At 41.1% G+C, this 21,691-nt stretch overlaps 1 protein-coding gene and 2 long non-coding RNA genes across 8 annotated transcripts in view; 2 read left to right on the top strand and 1 right to left on the bottom strand.

Moving 5' to 3' along the window:
• The window catches only part of LOC138742515 (uncharacterized), a 34,332-nt gene that overhangs the window by 12,343 nt on the left and 298 nt on the right, over window positions 1-21,691 (bottom strand). For 5 of the 6 annotated variants that reach the window (XR_011344243.1, XR_011344242.1, XR_011344241.1 and 2 more), the window contains exons 2-3: window positions 17,445-17,576; window positions 2,708-2,779 (exon numbers count right to left, since the gene is read on the bottom strand). This is a non-coding gene — a long non-coding RNA (uncharacterized lncRNA). The remainder of the gene's footprint in view (window positions 1-2,707; window positions 2,780-17,444; window positions 17,577-21,691) is intronic. The other variant, XR_011344245.1, reaches the window with a different exon arrangement.
• Window positions 2,880-21,682, top strand: LOC138742517 (uncharacterized). Its single transcript, XR_011344247.1, has 2 exons — window positions 2,880-3,015; window positions 21,555-21,682. It is a non-coding gene; the product is annotated as an uncharacterized lncRNA (long non-coding RNA).
• Window positions 4,463-7,221, top strand: LOC138742510 (transmembrane epididymal protein 1-like). Its single transcript, XM_069897008.1, has one exon. The coding sequence runs from the start codon at window positions 4,538-4,540 to the stop codon at window positions 5,459-5,461; it is 924 nt and encodes a 307-aa protein (XP_069753109.1). The 5' UTR covers window positions 4,463-4,537; the 3' UTR covers window positions 5,462-7,221.

Raw genomic sequence — 21,691 nt, 5'->3', positions numbered from 1 at the left:
CTCAAGCTTCTCTGCTTGTTTGTGAAATCATTCCATACACCCATCGTTTCCCTGTACCTTTTATGTACAAAACTCTGTCTTTAAAGTTAACAGTTGACTACTATTATGGTTTATGAAAGGGCATTCAGAATTCTTCACAGTTATTTTGTACTTATCATTTTAATGCATGAATGTGGAGCAGAGTTCCCTGGTCTTTCCCTTTCACCTCTCTAGCATCTGCTTTCAACAGATCATCCTCTATAATTTCTGCCAGCTGCATCAAGATTTCAGTGCCAAACACATTTCCCTTCTTGCCCAAAGGGAGCTGCTCCTTTAATAGACAGGATACAGAGTTGAGTGAAAAAGTGAAAGGTTGAGTTCAATCTAGATAAGTGTGAAGTGATGCATTTTGGAAGGTCAAACCTGAAGGCAGAGTACATGGTAAATGGCAGGATTCTTAGCAGTGTGGAAGAACAGAGGGATCTTGGGGTTCAGATTCATAGCTGTATAAAACTCTGGTTAGATCACACTTGGAATATTGTGTTCAGTTCTGGTCAACTCATTGCAGGAAGGGGCTATAGAGAGGATGCAGAGGAGATTTACCAGGATGTTGCCTGGATTGGAGAATGTGTCTTATGAAAAAACACAATGCTGGAGAAACTCAGCTGGTCTAACAATGTACTTTATGTAGCAAAGATAAAGATACAGAACCAATGTTTTGGGATTGAGCCTTCCATCAAAATGTACCATATGCAGCAAGATTAACATAGCTAAGGCTTTTCTCTTTGGAGCAAAGAAGGATGAAAGGTGACTTACTAGAGGAGTACAAAATTATGAGAGGCATAGATAGGATGGACAGCCAGGACCTTTCTCCTGGGAAAAGAGTAGGAAACACCAGAGGACATTTGTACAGGGTGAGGGGAGGAAAGTTTAGGGAACACTTCAAGGGTATTTTTATTTATTTTACACAGAGTAATAGGTGGCACTGCCAGGGATGGTGGTGGAGGCTGATACAATAGGGACATTTAAAAGACTCTTGGGCGCATGGATGCAAAAATAAAATCAAGGGTTATGGGTGTGAGGTAGGGAAGGTTGAGTTTGTTGATTAGAATTGTGTCGGTCAGCACAACATCATGGCCAAAGGGCCTGTATGTATGGTACTCTTCTGTCTCCAACACTACTTATGCCATATCTTATGGCATCTTGCTATACACTGTGGGAGAATGCAACACTTGTCCTTTCACCTCTTCTCATTGACCAGGAATCCAAACAGTCCTTCCAGACATTCACTTGCATTTCATATATTGGATTCAGTGTTATGTTGTCTCCTTACATTGGAGATACCAAATACAGATTGGGTGATTGTTTTGCATTGGTCTGCCTGGGTGAACCAAACATTTATGTTGCTTTCCACTTTAACTCATCAAATCACTTCCAATCTGACCTTGTCCATGGTCTCCTGCACAGCTGCAACGAGGACCAGCACATATTTGAGGAACAACTCCTCTTTTATCTGGACACATTGCAGCCTTCTGGACTTGATATCAAATCCTCTTCCTTAAGGTAACTTGTTCTTTCTGGCAGCATCTGATTTGGTTATATCTACCTCTCATCTGTTTTGCTATTTTTTTTTCTCAATTTATGCACATGGTCTGGCCTCCTGGGCATGTCCCACAGCCTTCCCATTTACTATACATTGTACAGACAAATACACTTCATGTGCTCATAACTGATTATATTAACCCAATTGGATTTAACCTTTTGAAGCTATTCCCATCCCACCCATACCCTCCAACTACTGAAAATCACATTGTTTTTCTCTCATTACTGGTTCTGATGAAGGGACCTGCAATAGTAACTCTTTTCCTATACAGAGATGCTGCCTGAAGAGCTGAATGTTCACAAGATTTTTGTTGATTTTCCAGAATGTAGATAACGTGTTTAGATAGAGCTGAAATCTGCGTATTGTAGTAGATTTTTGTGTGTTTTCTTTTCCTTCAAATTTGTGTTTTTACAATATTTGAATTAAATTTAAGACCAAGAAGTTTTCAGTTCTTATTAGAGAATTCTGAAAGGCTTAACCAGTTAACACTGGACCCATTTTCTTTCCAGTTATCATATTCAAGCAAGAGTTGAGGAAGCAAAAGCTTCTGATACTTGGTTTCATCTTTAACTTTTTTGTTGTCCAGGGTTTTCTATTCCTAACTTATCTTATTACTCCTTACAATATCTATTTTCAGCTTTTACGTAATAGTTATTCCTTAGTGAATTTGGCTGTAATGCAATAATGGACAATAATGAGATGCCAACCTATTTTATGTCAAATCTGATTTACTTTTGAGTTCACAATCTTTATAGCCTAATATCATTTTTGATCAAGCCAATCAATTCTTCTTGGTTATAGCCAGAACTGAACTGCAGACAGGAAAGCTGCACACCTGCATTGCTTCGTCACTTCAGCAATTTCCTTTTGCAACAGTGGCTTAGTGACTTATGTACCTGAACATCTGGATCCTTTGCTCTTTCACTATTTATTGTATCTCACCACAAAGCAAATATTCCCTCCTGTGATTTCCAAATCCAAATTTGATCAACTCCCACCTCCTACATTGAAGTCCCATCTGTCACACATGCAGTCTCTTTTGACCTTACTTGTTCTGAGCACAGAATGTTTATTTAAAGCTAAATGTCATCTGTGTTATTAAAATGGAACTAGCTATTCACTTACCAAATGATGAAAAACTGAGGTCTCAATGTGGAACTTTGGGAAACAAGTTACGTGAACAAAAACCTTCATTCTCTGCAACCGAGAGGAATAAAGATAGTATATATATATTAGAAAAAAAATATACCATCTCCAAGTTTCTTGCAAGTCACACTGCATCCTGAATTGGATATTTATTGGGTTTTTTTTTCTTATTATTTGTCTCTGGATTAGAAAACTTGTCCACTGCAAAACCCAGCAACGATGGAATTTTGGGATGACTACATATGTCAAAATGTTTTATCACCTGAAATGGACTTCTTTTGGGAGAGGTTAGTAAATTATTAATTTTCCATTGCTAATCCAGGGAGTAGTTTTGATTTTCAACTGGATAATTATTTCCGTGTTTAGCAAACACATAAAAATACTGGACCAGGGAGGGGCAAGGAAATCAGATCAACTCTGCCTTCATGAGCCACTGATGTCCACTTCCGTATGAAATGCGGTTAAATAACATTTACAAAGGGTAGACCCGCCTCTCACACATAAACTCCATGAAACAATTACAGTGGGGAGCAAAATTGATTTCAATTTCTGGAACTGCCTATCTACCTGGAGACTTTACTGTGGTTATTACAAAATCTATTCCTCAGGGGAAAGGACGGTGGAGCCAATAGAATTGCATTAAAATGTCATTACAAATCAGACAAATATTCAAAGTATGTTCAACGCAATAAATCAGTCTAGAGATTGGATAGCACCACAGAATTATTAAACCTTTGCAACTTTAGCAATTGATTTTAGAATGAGCGTAACACAATCCCATCCAACTTATGTTGCCAATATGTGACAATCTGCTAAACAGGAGTTTCATTGAGGAAATGTTGTAAAGGAAACTACAGCGTCTGATTGCTTGGGGTAACATTCTTGTAATCCATATTCTATACGTAGTTATCTCCATAAATGAAGGAGTAGCAAAGACAGGAACCGAATGGAGAAAGGAAAGGAAGTTCTTCGGTCTTTACTCAACGCCAAACTGATTGTTGAGTGGGTGGTGAAAACAATGCCTCCTCGCACGTGTGCTACGGAAATCAATGAGCTTTTAAACAATCTCAGGCAATGCTGCATACAATTGTGTATACTACCTACCTCAAACAGAAAGAAGTAACTAGACAATTGTTAAAACGGGAACTCGGCATCTTTCCTGCTCCGCTTGGACTAATTCCACGGCAAAGAAGACAACCTTCCTTCCAATGTGGCAGCGTGAACACAGCAGGCAGTACGAGCTCGAATTGACCACTGTTTGACTCGGAATGCTGGAGAAGGAACTTCATCACCCTTTTGTCGATAAAAAGTGTTTTTTTTAAAAAAACATTTTGGGATTGGATAGAAAATAATTCACCCCTCCAAAAATTAATTTAGGAAACCATGGTGGGGTGGGGTGGGGGGGGGGGGGGGCTATGCACAGTGGAAATGCCTTTTATCATCTCAGGTCGCTCCGTTGAGCTTGGTGGGCAGGCAGTCAATCCTTGCTCGACGGTGAACGAGCACTCGGCTTGCGATCTTGCACCGCGCGTCCGCTGTGTCTGAACGTAAGTGTCATTTCATTTATTGTGCGGAACCGTGATAAAAAAATCAACCAATTCCCCCACTCAAATGGCATTTCATGTCGCTAAAATTCGTCGTTGCAATCCGATGTGTCCGATATGGGGGGGGGGGGGGGGGGGGGTGGGGGGGGCGTTCCCAGGAAAGAAAGTTTCCAGCCCAAGACTGAAGTTCCCACCCAGCGAGGCGGGTTTGACAGCCTCTCAACGCTGTCTTCATTCATTCAGGAAATAACACTCAGGTGTCAGCATGGGCACTTTCATTGGTCACATATCGCCCGGGTTTGCCTTCTTGTCCTTCGGTATTCTTTACTCCTTCAAATTTTCTCTGCTGCTACTTCGAGGCGAGAAGATCCCGCTGGTATCTGCCCCTCGTCCTGCTGGATTCAGGAGCTGCCTGAAGCGGATTCCCATTGAAGGGGTGCTGAAGCTCCTTTACGGTACGTTGGCAGTTATGGCAGAGTTCTTTTATCCTCCCGGAGTCTATAAACTGATTCTTTACAATAAAGAGAAGCCAGATTATCCATTCGTGCACCCCAACGAGTGGCAGCACGTCACCATGTACGCCCATTTCGCTCTCAGTGGTTGGGTGGACATCATCAACCAGGCTTGCCTGTCGAGACGCGTATTCCTCTATGAAAGCATTGCCATCGCAATCCCCTTTTATATTGAAGCCCTACTCCTTTCCAACCACATGCATGGCAAAGAACAAGTAGAAAACTCGGTGCACACCATGCTCCTTCTCGCCTGCTTCTTGGTTTGCCTCGTCCTCACGGTCGAATTGTGGAGACCCAATGATCCCATCCTTTGGTTCACCAAGACTTGCCTGGTGATGATCCAGGGAACTTGGCTCCTGCACGCTGCTTTCATTCTCTACAAGCCATTGACAGGCAAACCCTGGAAGGACAATGACATGGCGAATCTGATGTTCGTCATTAATTTTTTCTGCTGGCATATTGCACTGAACATATTACTTCTCCTGGCTATCTTCGGGCTCACCGCATTCTGGCTCAACCGGTGTTCCCGCCGAGGACGCAACCCAGCTTTCCAGAGGAGCAAAGAAACGCTCGACTTCCACCTGGAGATGGCAGATGGTGCAGCTCCCCGCGCAGAATACGAGAAACTGCACGCAGTCGAAGAGGAAACTCATTTGCTGCAAGAATGTGACCCTTAAATTCCACTGAAGCAAATTGATTTGGCCGGTTGATGGATGCAACCGGATCAGAGGGAATCTTTCGGTTCAATGTCACCTGCTCCTGCTCTTTTTCCCGCCACACTTCTCTCTACCTCTGCTCCCCGACTATTAATCCATATAGAAACACCAGTTCATGTCTTTTTAAAAAAAATCCTAAATCATCAATTGACAGGCCGGTAAGAACTCCACAACATTGAAAAGAGAAATATTAAATACCAGGCATTTAAATGTCAATGTTTCCTACTTGTTGGAAGAAAGTTAAGGTTTGAAGATGTGCAAGTATTGCTTAACAACATGATGACTGATTTTAGATTGCATATTCTTGGGTGGTTATGATAATTATTGATTACCATTCAATTAATTAGATCATCCAAGTTTAATAAATCTTGCTAATGTCGTTCAATACAACTAGACTATGAACCCGAAAAGCTTTTCTTTCATAATTTCTTTCCCAATCCCTTTTATCTTCCAAATATATCTAATTTTCCCATTGCCTATTTTCTATTGCCACCCAAAAGGAGTTAAAGGTTAAGGTTCTTTCCCAGGGCAACAGTTGACCTCATTTTCTTGATCCAGATGATAACTAGAGGTGGGGATTACTATGAGATAGTCAGTGTCCATCTCCTGTTCTGTTTGGTTCACATTCCCATTGGAGACATTTATTGGGCCTTTCAGGAACTGAATGCAACTATGTTGACTGTGCAGGGCCTTACTACCACCTGCAAGGTAGATGATGAATAGTGCTCCATTTGTCGGGGTAAGTGGAGGTCCAGCTATAAAAAAAAAGAAGCTCCATGTTCACCAGTGCAAGGTGATCCATTCGTTGCCCACCCCTTCAAGTGAATGTACTATGAGCAACACTTTGTCCTATATTTCTGATGCAATGTTAGGACACAGGACATTAAACTCTTTCACCTCCAAGTTCCCTTCCAATCATCCTGACTTGTACATCATTTGCTGAGATATCCAACCAAAGAGCATTAAAGAACCACTTTCACAAAACTAAGTGCAATGGATTATCATTGTCTTCTGGAGGAGAATTACAGATGGGTAACAAGAGGAACTACTAAGAAGCCCATTTTCTTAGACTGAAAGAATAATTCTAAAATCGTATAAATTATTGTCTGTTGAAATGATTTATTTTCAGCCATGACTTTCTCAACTTTTATTGGTCATGCTATTCATATACTATTTTGTTTGAAATTATATAAAGAAGAATAATTTACAGTCAGATCATCAAAATCAACCATAATGAAAAATGTGTGCGGCTCAAAGGAAGATACGAAGGATAACGTGCACAACATGTTATCCTTCAAAAGCAGTACTGATTGGATTATAGTTTATAATTTTGCCTGAAGGAAATAAAACATAATAATGGAAAAATGCTTTGATAACAAAAGGCTGTTTACCTTTGCTTGATGTAAATGTTTGAATGGAAACAATTGCATTTATAAGAAATACAAAGGCTGTGGTTTCCAAGATGCTGTGGGCCAATTTTCACTTGTTTGTTATGGGTGAAACCATTTGGAGTCCAAAGCCAATAAATATCAAAACAGAACGTACTAGAAACACATAGTAGGTCAGGCAAACTCTTTGGAATACTGATAAGGGAAGTCAGAAAAAGGAAGGGACCAATCACTGCAAACAGAGCAAAATGCTGGAGGAACTCAGCTGTTTTTTTTCCCAGCATCTATGGGAGATAAAGATATACTGGCGACATTTCAGGCCTGAGCCCTTCTTCAAGGAAAATCAGAAAAGGCAGAAGTAGGATGTATCAGTAATAACAATAACAACAATTTTTTTCTCTTTTTTGAATATTCCAAATTGAAGAGGAAGGGATAATATTGTTCATATATTATATCCATTGTATTAGTATTGCAATATATTGATGTTTCTCCTTTTTATTATTTGATTCTATATTGTTTACTATAATATGTTTTATAAAAAGATTGAAAAAGAAAGAAAGGGTATATCAGAAGATCTCAAAATTCAAACAATGGGGAGGAATCCAGACCAACAAACGGTGTTAATTGGATATGATAAGCGACTAGATAGAATTGATCCTGTGCGAAAGAAGACTGGGGTGGGGGTGGTTTTACTGTATCTGGAGTAGTCTACAGAACCCCAAATAGTCATCAGGATACTGAGGAGCAGATAAGTAGGCAGGACTTGGAAAGGCTCATAAATAACAGGGTTGTTGTTATGGGAGACTTCAACTTCCCAAATATTGACTAGCACCTCATTGATGGGGCAGAATCTGTCAGGTGTGTCCAAGAAGGATGTCTGACATGGTATGTGAGGAAAGGCTTGCTGGATCAGGTACTGGTCCTCTAGGAGAGGGTGCATTTCGGTGAAAGTGACCACAGCTCACGGACCGTTAGCATAGCTATGGACAAGGATAAAAGCAGAAAAAAATGGTAAAATGTTTAATTGGGGGCTAATTAAAATGGGATTAGGCAGTAACTAGGGAGAGTAAATTGGGAATGTTCTCAGGGAAAAGCACAGAAAAATGTGGAGGATGTTTAGGGACAACCTGCAGGTGGCTCTGGACATGTTTATCCCATTGAGACAAGGAAAGGATGGTAGGATAGAGAAGCATGGTTGAAAATAAAGGTGAGACCACTAGTTGAGAGGAAGAAGGAAGCATACGTATAAGATTTAGGAAGCAAATGAAAGGAGTTAGGAGAGCACGAGGAAGCCTTGGGAAGTAGGATTATGGAAAATCCTGGCATTCTATGCATGCATGTAGATCAGGAGGAAGAGGAGAATGATGTTAGGGCTTCTTAAGGTTAAAGGGGACAACCAAGTGTTTGGAGGCAGAGGAGGTAGGGGAGATCCTAAGTGAATTCTTTGCTTCAGTGTTTACCAGAAAGAGGAATCTTGGTCAAGTTGAGGTAAGAATAGAACAAATATATGTTTAAAGTATGTGGTGATTAAGAAAGTGGAGGTTCTGGATCTTCTTAAAAATATTAGGATTGATAAGTCCCCAGGACTGGACGACATCTACCTCAGGATTCTAAAGGAAGTGAGGGAAGAGATTGCTGGAGTGTTAGTAATGATGTTTGCATCCTCCCTAGTCACAGGGGAACTACCAGAGGATGGGAGAATAGCAAAAATAGTCACCTTGATTTATAAAGGTCATAGAATCCTGGGAGTTATAGACCAATGAGTACAATATCAGAAGTGGACAAACTATTGGAGAGGATTCTTAGGGACAGGATTTATGAGATGTATAGTCTTCTCAGAGAAAGGAAGAATGCCTTTGGGAAGGGTAGGTCATGCCTCACAAGCCTAATTAAGATTGTTGAGGAGGTAACAAAAGAAATTGATGAACGTAGGGTGGTAGATGTAGTTAATATGGATTTTAGTAAGGCATTTGACAAACTCCCCCATGGTATACTCATTCAGAAAGTCACAAGGCATGGGATCCATGGAAACTTGGCTGTGTGGATTCAGAATTGGCTTGCAGAGGGTAGTAATGGATGGAAAATTTTTTGCCTGGACATCATTGACTAATAGAGTTCTAGAGGGATCTGTTCTGGGACCTCTGGTCTTTATTTTTATAAATGACCTGGGGAAAGAAATACAGGGATGGGTCAGTAGGTTTTCAGATAACACAATGGTTGGAGATATTGTAGACAGTGTAGAAGGTTATTGTAGGTTACAATAGGATATAGACAGGATGCAGAGCTTGGTGAAAAAGTGACGGAGTTCAAGTCAGTTAAGTGTGAAGTGATGCATTTTGCAAGGTCAAAGGAGAATACAAAGGAGGATTCTCAATTGTGTGGAAGAACAGAGGGACCTTGGGGGTCCAAATCTATAGATCCTTCATTTGCTGCACAGTTTGATAGGGTAGTTAAGAAGGCTTTTGATATGCTAGCCTTCATTAGTCGGGGGATTGGGTTCAAGAGTTGAAAGGTAATGCTGCAGCTCTATAAAACTCTGTTCAAACCACACTTGGAATATTGTATTCAGTCCTGGTCACTTCATTACCGGAAGGATGTGAAAGCTATGGAGAGGGTGCAGAGCAGATTTACCAGGATGTTGCCTGGATTGTAAAACATCTCTTATGAGGCAAGGTAGTTGAGCTATGGTTTTTCTCTTTGGAGTGAAGCAAAATGAGGAGTGACTTAATAGAAGTCTACAAGATGATGAGAGGTACAAATAGGGTGGAGAACCACCTAATTTTTCCCAGGGCAAGAGTAGCGAACAACAGAGGAAATCTGTAAAAGGTGAAACAAGGAAAGTTTAGGGGAGATGTCAGGGGTAAGTTTTTTTTCCACAGAGAGTAGTGAGTGCCTGGAATGAATGCCCAGGGGTGCCAGTGGAGGCTGGAAGAATAGGGAAATTTAAAAGGCCCTTAGGTATATGGATGAAAGGAAAATAGAGCGTAATGAGGTAGGGAAGGTTTAGTTTTTTTTAATCAGGTTTACATAGGTTGGTACATAGGACCTGTACTTCTGCGCCCTTATTACAATAATAGAACCTACAGAACAGAAACAGGAATTTTTGGCCACTCTAGTCTGGTAAAACCTTTTTTTTGCCTAGTCTCTCTGACCTGTACCCAATCCATAGGCCTCCATAGTTCTCTCATCCATGTACCTGTCCAAATTCTTCTTAAATGTTAAAATTGAGCCCACATTCACCATCTCAGCTGACAGCTCTTTCCACACTCCCACCACTCTCTGTGTGAAGAAGTTCATCCTTATATTCGCCCTAAACTTTTCCCCGTTCACTCTTAATCTATGACCTCTGGTTTGTATCACCTACCGTAAAAGGAAAAAGCTTATCTACATTTACTCTGTCTATTCCCCTCATAATTTTAAATTCCTCCATCAAATCTCCCCTCATTCTTCCACACTTCAGGGAATAAAGTCCTAACCTGTTTATCCTTTCCCTGTAACTCAGTTTCTGAAGTCCGGATAAGATTCTTGTAAATCTTCTCTGTACTCTTTCTATCTTATTGATATCTTTCCTGTAGTTAGACAACCAAAACTGCACACAATAGTCCAAGTTTGACCTCACCAATGTCTTATACAACTTTACCATAACATTCCAGCTGCTATAATGATTTATGAAGGCCAATATACCAAAAGTTCTCTTTACAACCCTATCTATCTGTGATACTACTTTCAGGGAATTATATATCTGTATTCCCAGATCCCTCTGTTCTACTGCACTCCTCAGTGTCCTACCATTTACAGTGTATGTCCTTTCTTGGTTTGCCCTTCAAATAATTATTCTTAAACTACAATTACTGTTTATATTATCCCTTTCTGTCCCCTAAAAAAGGCATGTACACAAGGAGCATCAATATTCCCTCTCAGCCAAATCTGTTGGGAAATTGAAAGCCAGCTACTCACAATTATAAGATGGCTAATTCTACTCGGTGGAACTCTCGCACTATGCAACGCAAGCCCTCTTTCCACTGGCACCCCAGTTAATTGGCTGTGCAGTGTCCCGGGATAGGAAGCCCTTTAAACCATTTCTACTGGGCTATCCTTAACTTGGATATGTGATGTGCTGAGGTAGCAGAAAGCAAGCGCAAACTCAGTAAAGACTGTACAACATGCTTTATTCCAGTAAAAGTCTGAACACCATTTCATGACTTGGTGGCTCCCTGTGTGACTGGCTCAGGAGGGGCCGGCTCAGGTTTATAATTAGGTCGGCTGATTGGCAGCCAGCCAGGTGGAGTCAGCCCCTTAGGTGATCTTCCTACAGGTATAGAGATCACCCCCTGCAGTAGACTGGTGGTCGTGTCACCACAGGATACTAATTGCTTTTCCACAGAACACCCTCATCCCCAGGGTTCAGAGTGTTCTACTGTATGCTGGAAACAGATGACTTTCTGCTGTTCCTTTTCCTTTGATTTTATCAGCATGTCGGTGTCAGCAAATGCCTGGGATATGAGTAGGGGTAGAGGCAGTTAATCCCCGGTGTGAAATTATGTCATTTGACACCGGAGTTTGGACAATGCTCCTTTTCCACTAGATCCTGACCCAGTAAATTCCCAGTTAATTCCTGGGATAGGATGCCAGTGGAAAAGGGGCTATAGTCTACACTTCTGCACTACAAAATATTGAATTAGTAGATTCTGTAACTGGTATAGACAAAAACATAAATGGTGGAAATTCTATGTGTTGAATTAATCAACTTTAATTAAGAGTACATTTTTTCCTAGCATCTTTTTGAATGTGGACAATCTTAAATTCAATTCAATGGTGTTTTTGTTAAAGCTAATTAATTAAAAATATTACCTTGTGGAGTACCACTGGCCTCACTAATGTAGAATAATTTCAAGCAACTATATAAAGTAGAGGCCATCACCTTGGTTTGGTGCATGTTTATAATTTCAACAAACAAGGCAGACATCACTCAGCATGTCAGGCAGCATCTACAGAAAGAGACTTCCTGCATATTTTCAGAATTTTCAGTTGGTTTTACTTTTTATCATTTGCAGAACTATCTTTATCTGTCTTACCCGCACACAGTTAAGTATGAACAGTATGACTAAAATAAAAATAAACTGCAAATGCTGGGTCTTAGTGCAAATATGGGCATTATTTGAATGTACAGTAACTGCATTATTCAGTTTTCTTCCTTCAAACCACTGAAGAATTATGTCTGGCATGTTGCTTAATTGCAATGATTGATTGGCTGATTTGCAGGGTTATTTGGGAAAACCCCTATAAGCAGTTGTTCTTGGGTAGTAGCCATTGATGTAAAAGAGAACTAGATTTATCTTCAAGTGTAACAAACAGGTATCAGTGTTAAAATTTCAGACATCTGCATAAACAAACACCATATCTGTGAAAAGAGCAGGTGGCCACTTTAGAGACATAATTTTGGAAACTGGCATGATCATAAGGCAATATGGCCAGATAATAGAGCCATCAAACAAGATTTACATCAGTCTTGAGCTATTTTACACCATTGTGATTGACATCAAGGAAGTTTCCCAACTGACTGTTTTGTAACTTAGCACTTTAAATATGTTCATAGGTCATAGATTTTGTTCTAACAATCAATACATAGAGTGTCTGTGTATTCAGAAAGTCAGTTCCATAACACTGAGATTCTTTGAAGAGTTTGGAATATTGATGTAAACTACCTTGCCTCAAAAGATGTTTGAAAGTCCTGCCAGTTAAAATGTGGTCCATTGTAAAGAATATCCTTTGGTCAATCCAAAAATCTTGAAGTAAACTATGCAGGTGTAACTGTTGCCATTATTTAATCACCCCCTGTTACCAATGTGATTAAGAGTTCAGAGAGATCCTAATAAATTTTCTTATCGGGTTTCCCTGGCATGCCTGCTTGTGCTGGAATAAGATTGTTACACTTCCAGCTCTGGTATCTGGGTGGTTCATTTAAAGCCACAGTAAATTTAGTCAGTAGGTGATCATGGTCAATTAGTGATGGTCAAATGGTATTGGAGTCAGTTGGTAGAGGTAAATGGTGGCAATGGTCCAAATAAATAGATGGTGATGATCAGTCAGTGGTGATGATATTTACATGACTTAAGCTGTCAATCAGAGGAGCGGCAGAGTGCAGTCGCTGCGCACGTGAACTTCACAGAAACACTTCAAGGTTTAATTGCCAACTGGGAAGTGAGGTATTAATTGTAACTGGGAACAAGAGTAAATAAAGCAGTGAAAAGTGGCGACGCTGCCACTGGCGCGGACCCGCAGGGAGCGAGGGGACAGAGATGCAGTGCTCCCATGGGCTCTAGCTGCCCAGTCAACTGGACTGAATGTGTGGCTGCAGGGGCTGTGGAAGTGTTGGAGCTGAATCTATGGACCTCGGTTACTCAGGGCCGGGTGGGTGGGGGGGGGGGCTCTCTTCTGCTTCTTTTTCTCTCTCTCTCTCTCTCTCTCTCTCTCTCTGACTGACTAAGTCTGACTGTAAGAGGAGCTTAGACAATTCCTGCCCATGGTGAATCTATCTGCCTTGCAGCAGGCAAAAAGAAATTTCATGTAATAGGACACTGTTTTAATTCTATGACAATAAATTGAATCTTGTTGGTGATGGCTGATGGTTATTCTTCAGTATATGTAGTTAATTGATGGTGGTCAATAGGTGCTGTTATTTAGGAAATGGATGGTGGTTTTCATAATGGTTGGTGGGTAATGGGGGATCACTGATAGTGTTGTTCAATGGATGGTAGGTGATGGGTGGTAGTTGTCATTGGGTAGTAGTGGCAAATGGCTGGTTATCATAGGTAATGGTGGTAGTTGATGGTAGTGGTGGTGGATGCGTGGTGAAGATTGATGGGTGATGATGGCTGACAGAAGGTGGTAATTGATGCATGGCAGTGGTCATTGGTGGTATTGGTAGTCGATGGGTGATGGTCGGTCTATGGCTGGTGGTGGAGTTTGGTGGTGATGGTTAATGTGTCATGCTAATGATCAATAGGTTCTGATGGTTAATATAGTGGTTAGTGCATGGTGGATGGTGGTTATTGGATGGCGGTAGGTTGATGGGTGGTAGCGGTGGTTGATGGGTGTCAGTGATTGATAGGTCATGGTCAGTGAGTAGTGGTGGTTGATGGTAGTTTGTGGCTGGTGTTCATTGGTGGTGGCCAGTGGGTGCTGATTGATGATGGTGTGTATGGATAATATTCATGGTCTATCATAAGTAGACTAAGGGTGGTAGTAATGATCTATGGGTACCAGTGGCAATGACAACATTGAGAAGCGATGATGGTTAGTGGGCACTAGTTTTTGATCAAGGGCTGCTGCTTCTTATTGCATTGTGGTGGTTGATAGGATATGGGGGGAGGGGGGAATGGATGCCATACTTGATGAAAAAAATTCAGATGGAGCCATCCTGGGTTCATTAGCTGAGATCCATTTTAATTATTAAATCAGGGAATAATATTGGGTAGAAAGGAACCCTTCAATCTATCGTGTGTTCTTTGGCTCTGAGAAAGTACTCCAGAGTTTTCCAAAGGGACGTATTGCTATTCCACTTCCAGCATTAACTGAAATCCTACTTGAAAGAAGTTGGTGGCACTATCTCCATTGCATCTTCAGACAGTAGGATTCAGATTGTTGCATGAAATAGTTTTCTTTATATACTCTTGTTCTTTTGCCACTGACTTTAAATTGGTTACTTCTAATTGCCAACCTTTCATAATTGTAAATGGTTTTTGTTTACTTGTTTTATCAAAATCATACATGATTTTACACATTACTATCAAATGTTCCTCTAGGTTATGCTGAATTTAAAGAAAAACAAGCCCTTTTTTTCTATCTGTGTCTTGCTTAAAGGTGGTGGGAAATAACATTGAAGCCAATAGGCTGCAGCATTGGAAGCAGAGCTGGAAAACATCAGAGACCAGAAGAGCAGTCCTTGTAAACAGCTTGGCTGAAAATTGGCTGTGGATATACAATTAGCTGTGGCTGGGGAAGGATAGGAAAGAATGGAGCAGAGAAAGCCATAGATTCATTTGCAGGATCTGGAGGAGCTAAATTTGAATTGCAGTTCACAAGCCATTAATTCAAGTTCAACTAGAAGTAGTACTGCAGACTACAGGAGATGCTTTGATAGTTCAAAGTTCAAATTTATTGTCAGAGTACATGCATGACGTAACATACAATCTTGAGATTATTTTTCCTAGTGGCCAGGCAGAGAAAGATACATATACAAAAGAGAGAATATAAACAAAGAAAGAAATATAAACAAACTGACTGCAAATACAAAAAAAAAATCAGTGATAAATAATGTGCAAAATAAGAGTGCTTTAATAAGTCTCTGAGTCTGTTGTTTAGGAGTCTAATGGTGGAGGGGTTGCAATTGTTCCTGAACCTAGTGGTCTGGGTCTTGTGGTACTATACATCTTTTCTGATAGCAGCAGTAAGAACAGTGCATATCCTTGATGATTGCTGCTGCTGCTCTCCAATGGCAGCTTTCCATGTAGATCTTCTCAATGGTGGGGAGGGTTTTGTCTGAGAGGTAGTGGGCTGTGTCCACTATCTTTTGCAGGGCTTTCCACTCAGAGATACTGGTGCCTCTATAAAAGGCTGTGTTACAGCCTGTCAGCATACTTTCCACTACACATCTGCCAAAGTTTGCCAAGGTTTCCGATGTCATACTGAACCTGTGCAAACTCCTGATGAAGTAGAGGGGCTGGTGTACACCCTTCACAATGATCTTAGTTTGTTGGGCCCAGAAAAGATCTTACGAGATAGTGACACCCAGGAATTTAAATTTGCTCACCCTCTCAACCTCTGATTGCCTTGTGATCACTGGATCATGCACCTTTGGTTTTCCCTTCCTAAAATCTACAATCAACTCCTTGGTTTTGGTGACATTGAGTGAGAGGTTATTGTTCATTCATCATTCAGCCAAATTTTCAATCTGCCTTATGTATGCTGACTCAATGCTCCACATAACTTGAAAGTCAACAGGGATAAAATGTTGAGGAGCAAGGAGAGAGTAATTCAAGCCTCTGAATAATCGGTCAAATTTTAACTCCTTCCATGAACCACTCCCATCTAAGAGCAATCAAAAATGATCACCATATGTATGCATTATAAATAAGTGCACTATAACCATGGCTTACCCATAACATCCAAACATCTACCACTTATAAAACCAGTTTAGCAACTTTGAGATGGGCAGGCCTGGATGCATGCGTTCAAAATCATTCATTCATGCTTTTAAGATTATGTGGTAGATTAATTTATTTCCTTTTTACTTTAGATTAATTTTGGCGATTTTACAAAAAAATAAATCACATTGATTTCTGAGTCATGGCTTCCAAAATACAAATCCTGTGCAAATGAAAATCCTGTTTAATAACACAAATCCACGATAAAATTCCAAATGTATTTAAAACATCTTTTTCTTGCTTAAATATTGAGTGAATAACTATAAATTGTATTTGAAAGACATTGACGATAGGTAGAGATAGGAGTATTTAATATTGTTTTATCTCAACAGTGTTATCAGATCAAACAATGGCAGAGGTAATCACAGTAAACAAATTTGACTAAAGCTATGTTGTAAGATTTCAATAGCAGGCAGCCAAATTTCAGACCTTAAATATAACATTCATATAAGAGAAATGGGTAATTACAAGCTAAACGTAGAGAGTGCCACTGAGTTCAAATAGGGTTCGAAGGTCCAAAAATTTCAGGTAAAATTTTAAAGCCCCCTTTTCATTCACTGGTGCCATTTTTTTTGCAGGATTTTTTATGTGAAAATCCAGGGCAAGTGCCTCAATGTATCCATAATTTAGTTTAAAAAATTAAACGTTTCTCCTGGGGATTAATTTGAATCCCAGGGCAATGTTTGGGTAGGACAGTGCAGCGACTGCTTTTCTTGTCATTCCTCCAGTACTGGTGCTCACAGTGTGGTCTTTTCCACATTGAGGAAACCACCTATAGATTAAATTGACTCCTCTGCAGAACATCTCCATTCAGTCCACCTTTTGGCTGTCCTTCACTTCACTTTTCTATTTCACTACATCTCAGACCTCTGTATTTGGCTTCCTGCACTGTTGCCATGAAAGCTCAAGGAGCAACATTTAATCTTCTATCTCAGACATTGTCAAATTAAACAAATTCAAATGATCATTTATTCCAAATTCATGTTTGAAGTTTTTCAATCTTTCATGAACTCTCCCCAGTCACTGACTTTCACCTTTTGCTCTCTTCACCCTCTATACTTTCTCTGCAAGTTCAAATGTGCCTCATTTTTCACTTTTTTATGCTTCCTCTGACAGTGAAGGAGGCCATTCTGCCCATCAAACTCATGGTGACTCAGAACGATCTCATTTCCACAATTATGCTCTGCAACTTAAACTCTCCTCAACGCCCATCTATTCCACCCTGATTCTTCTGCTTCCCACCTATAGTCTGGAACTGATCTAACAAGCAGCATGTGCTTGGGGTACGGGAGGAAAACCAAGGAGAACATCCAAACTCCACAAAGATGGTGACAAGGGTCAGAAACAAACCTGGAATGCAGGACTGTGAAACTGCCTGCAGCATCATTAATCTCCCAGAAATTCTCCTTATTCTGAAGAAACATTCACTTTATTTCTCAGTCTATGGTTATCATCATATCATCAAGTGTTCTGTGGCCACACCTGCAATTTGGAATACAGTGAGACAAATCCATCTATCCCACATACAGGAAATTACTATTGTGATTGTCTGTAATATTTCAAATATTGCTCATAAAGTGGGCTGGTCGGCAGAATCAATTGGTGATCATTGAAGTGCAGCAAGAGGTTAGGAAGGCAAACAGTACATCCAGTCTTCATTGCACAAGGACTGGAGTTTAGAAATAGGGAATTATTACTACTATTGTACAGGGTACTGATGAGCACAGAGCTGGATTACTGTACACAGTTTTAGTTCTGTAATTTAAAAACAAATATTTAAAGATGAAATTTAGAAGACCTTTGACAAAGCCCTGCATGTCAGTACAGGCATACTAGGTCAGGCCACATGGAATTCTAGATATGTTGACAAACCAGATCCAAGATTTGATTGATGATGAGAGATAAAGAGCAATGGTTGAGGTGTGCTTTTCTGATTGGAATCCAGTAATTAGTGATGCCCTGCAGTGGTCAGTGCTGGAGCCATCGTTGATTTGGATGAGAATGAAGGTGAACTGATCTGTAAGTTGGCCGATGGCACAAAAACTAGCTGGAAGGTAGTAAAAAGCTAAGAAGGTTGGGAAGGGATGCAGAAGGACATAAATTGGTTGAACTGTGCAGAGGAGTGATGGCAGATGGGATTCAATCTGGACCATTGTGAGTATATTTTGGAACATGAAATACTAACACAGCATGCACAGAAACTCAAGGCAACTCAGGCGTGTTGATGTACAGAAGGACCTCGCGGTGCAAGCCCCTGGGTCCCTGACACAGATGGATAGGCGACGAAAGGACATTTGGCATGTTTGCCGTCACAGGCTGAGGCATTGAGCAGAAGAGTTGGGACATCATAGTTTAGCTGCAGAAAATATTGGTAAGGCTGTGATTGGAGTATTGTGGTACAGTGCTAGTCACCATACTACAGAAAGGATGTGGGAGCATTAGAAAGAAGGCAGAAGAGGTTCCACCAGGAATTTAAATCACAAAAATCTGTCAAAACCATGGATGATGCTCAGGAGGTCAAACATTATCCTTTATGTAGCAAAGGGAAAGATATATTACTGATGATTCAGGTTTGAGCCCTTCATCACGGTATGGGAAAATGCCGGTAGGTGTCCAGACAAATAGATGGGGCGGGGGGGGGGGGGGCTGGAAAAAGGCAGGAAATGATAGGTGGAGAAAGCACCAATGAAGGAGAGGAAGGATGGCTGGGTGGATAAGGGGGAAGGGAGGGGAGAACTGGAAAGACAGGAATGGGGGAAGGGAAAGAAGAGGCGAGAAGGTTTAGTAGAAAGCAGAAAAGTCAATGATAATACCATTTGGCTGGAGAGTGCCCAGACGGAAAATAAGGTGTTGTTCCTTCAGTCCACGGATGGTCTGGGTGGGATAGTACACAAGACCACGGAAGTCTAGGAGTGTGACTCAGAATTGAAATGGTTGGCTACTTGGAGGTCACTGTTGTTGTGGACAAGGAGGGGGTGCTCAGTGAAGTGATTTCCCAATCTGCAACCTTTCTTTCTGATGTAAAGAATGGCTCAAAGGAAGCATCGGAAGCAGTAAATCAGTCCTATGGATATACGTGAAATGTTGGGGCCCTGGACTGTGGTGAGGGAGGAGGTGTGGGTGCAAGTATTGCACCTCCTGTGGGAACAGGGGAAGGTGCTGGGGGGGGGGGGGGGAGCGATGAGTGCAGGAGAGAATTATGGAGGAAGCGATCCCTGCATAAGGCTGAGAGGGGAAGAGAAGGTAAAATGTGTCTGGTGGTGGGATCTTATAGTAAATGCTGGAAATTTCATTAGATAATGTGTTGAATGCGGAGGCTGGTAGGCTGGTAGGATGGTAGGTGAGGATGAGGAGGATTCTATGTTGGTTGCATCTGCGGGCAGAGGGGCCCAGGGCAGTTGAGCGGGAAATGGTGGAGATGCGGGTGAGAGTTGAGTTGTTAGTGGTGGAGGGGAAGCCACTTTTGTGGAAGAAAGCAGACATTTTGGAAGATCTGGACTGGAAGACCTAATCTTGGGAACAGATGCGGTGGAGATGGAGAATTTGAGAGAAGGGGATGAAATCTTTGCAGGGAACAGGGTGTCCAGGTAGCTGTGGGAGTTAGAGGGTTTGTAGTATATGTCAGTGGAAACCTTGTCTCCTTAGATGGAGTCAGAGAGATCCAGGAAGGGGAGAGTGTTATCAGAGATAGACCAGTGAGTTTGAGATCAAGGTGGAAGTTGGCGGCAAAGTGGATGAAGTTGATAAGCTCATTGCGCATGCATGAGACAGCCCTGGTATAGCCATCAATATACAGGAGGAAGAGTTGAGAGGTCTTGATTGCTCCACAAAGCCCACAAACAGACAGGCATAGCTGGGACCAATGTCTACTCCTTTGATTTGGAGGAAGTGAGATGAGTTAAAAGAGAAGTTATTTAGAGTGAGGAAAAGTTCTGCCAGGGTGGTAGTAAAGGGTGACTAGTCTGGTCTTTAGTCCAGTAAGAAGTGAAGTGTTTTCAGACCTTAGATATAAAGGGATTGGACATACATCGTGAAGATCAGGCTGCCTGGTTCGGGGAATCTGAAGTTAAGGAGGAGGAGATGGAGGGCAATGTAAGATGAAACTAGTTTGGTAGGTCAAGAGTAGGCAGAAACAATGGGTCTGCTGGATGTTTGGGTTTTTGTATCTTTGGTAGAAGGTAGAAACGGGCAGTGTGGGGGTGGGAGAGAATGAGATTGGTGACTGTGGAAGAGAGGTAACCAGACGAGATGGTATTGGAGATAGTGGCTTGATGTGTGGTGGAGGAGTCCTATTGTAGGGGGTTGATAAAAGGAGATGTCTGAGAGCTGTCGACTGGCCTCCGCAAGGTAGAGGTCAGTATGCCAGATCGCAACAATACCACCCTTGTCTGCGGGTTTTTTGTCTGGAATTTGCCTGGAAGGGAGGGCTTTACCCAGCGAGAGAGATGGGATAGGAATGGGTACTCATTGGAATGTAGAATGCTGAGGGGTGGCTTTATGGAAGTGTATAAATTTTTGAAGGTGATAGATAAGGCAGATCAGGTCTGTTTCCAAGCGCAGTGAAGTCTAAAAGTTGAGGGCACAGGTTTAGGTGTTAAAAGTGTTAGGGTAAAGTTTAATGGAGATATGCAGGTCACTTCTTTTACAGAAAGTTGGAGGCTAGAACGAGATGACAGAACAGAAAGTTGGAGGCTAGAACGAGATGACAGGAGTGGTGCTGGAAACAGAGAATAAAATAGTAGAATTTAAGAGGCTTTTAAATAAACACATGACAAAGCAAGGAAGAGAGGGATATATATAATCCTGTGCATGCAGTAGTGTTTCAGTTTAGCTTGGGCTAAATGAAGACCTATGGGCCAAAAGCCCTGATCCTGGGCCATACTGTTCCATGTTCTATTGAGGAGTTTTTTTCCACACATGGTGGGATGGTGGTTCTATGGAACATGCTAGAGAAAAAGGTGTGTAAGCACATTTTCAGCACTTAAAGGGCAGTTGGACAGGTACTTGGATAGTGCAGGCCATTGGAATTAGCATAGATAATCATCATGTTTGCATGGATGAGGGATCACAATGATTAGGCAATGAACAAACTTTAAAAGAGCAGATGAATTGCAATGACTTTTAATTCCAGGCTGGCACAGAAATAAAACAGGATGGTTGGCTCAATCATGAATTTCTGTCAAAAATAGTTATTGTATTAGATCTAAAGATCATTATTAAAAATAAGGTCACAGAAGCTAGCAAACCAAAGGAGTGGTAGATATTTAGAATTCTGAAAATTCGGATGAGACATTTAAGTGTAAGAATAAGACTGCAGAGATAAAATTGCAAAAGATTCTCGAGATATGTGAAGAGAGGAAAAAAAAGAGTAATTAAAACTTACAGTGAGAATCAGTGAAATGTGTAATTGGGAACAAAGAAATAACAAACTAATTAAACATACTTTTGTCTTGTTTTCAGGAGGAGGATACAAACTCTCCCAGAATCTTCTAGAAATGTTGAGGAACACAGGGCCCAATGAAAGAGAGAGGAACTAAATGAAGCCAGTGATAGTAAGGGAATTGAAAAGATTAAAGACTGCAAATTCACTTCGACTC

The sequence above is a fragment of the Narcine bancroftii genome, chromosome 9, assembly GCF_036971445.1.
Source record: "Narcine bancroftii isolate sNarBan1 chromosome 9, sNarBan1.hap1, whole genome shotgun sequence".
In the NCBI taxonomy this organism is placed as follows: domain Eukaryota; kingdom Metazoa; phylum Chordata; class Chondrichthyes; order Torpediniformes; family Narcinidae; genus Narcine; species Narcine bancroftii.
Note: the sequence above shows the minus strand (reverse complement) of the source record. Positions and strands in the feature narration are given on the sequence as shown.

Coding starts and splice junctions, on each gene's coding strand:
- LOC138742510 (XM_069897008.1), top strand. CDS start 4,538: ATGGGCACTTTCATTGGTCACATATCGCCCGGGTTTGCCTTCTTGTCC.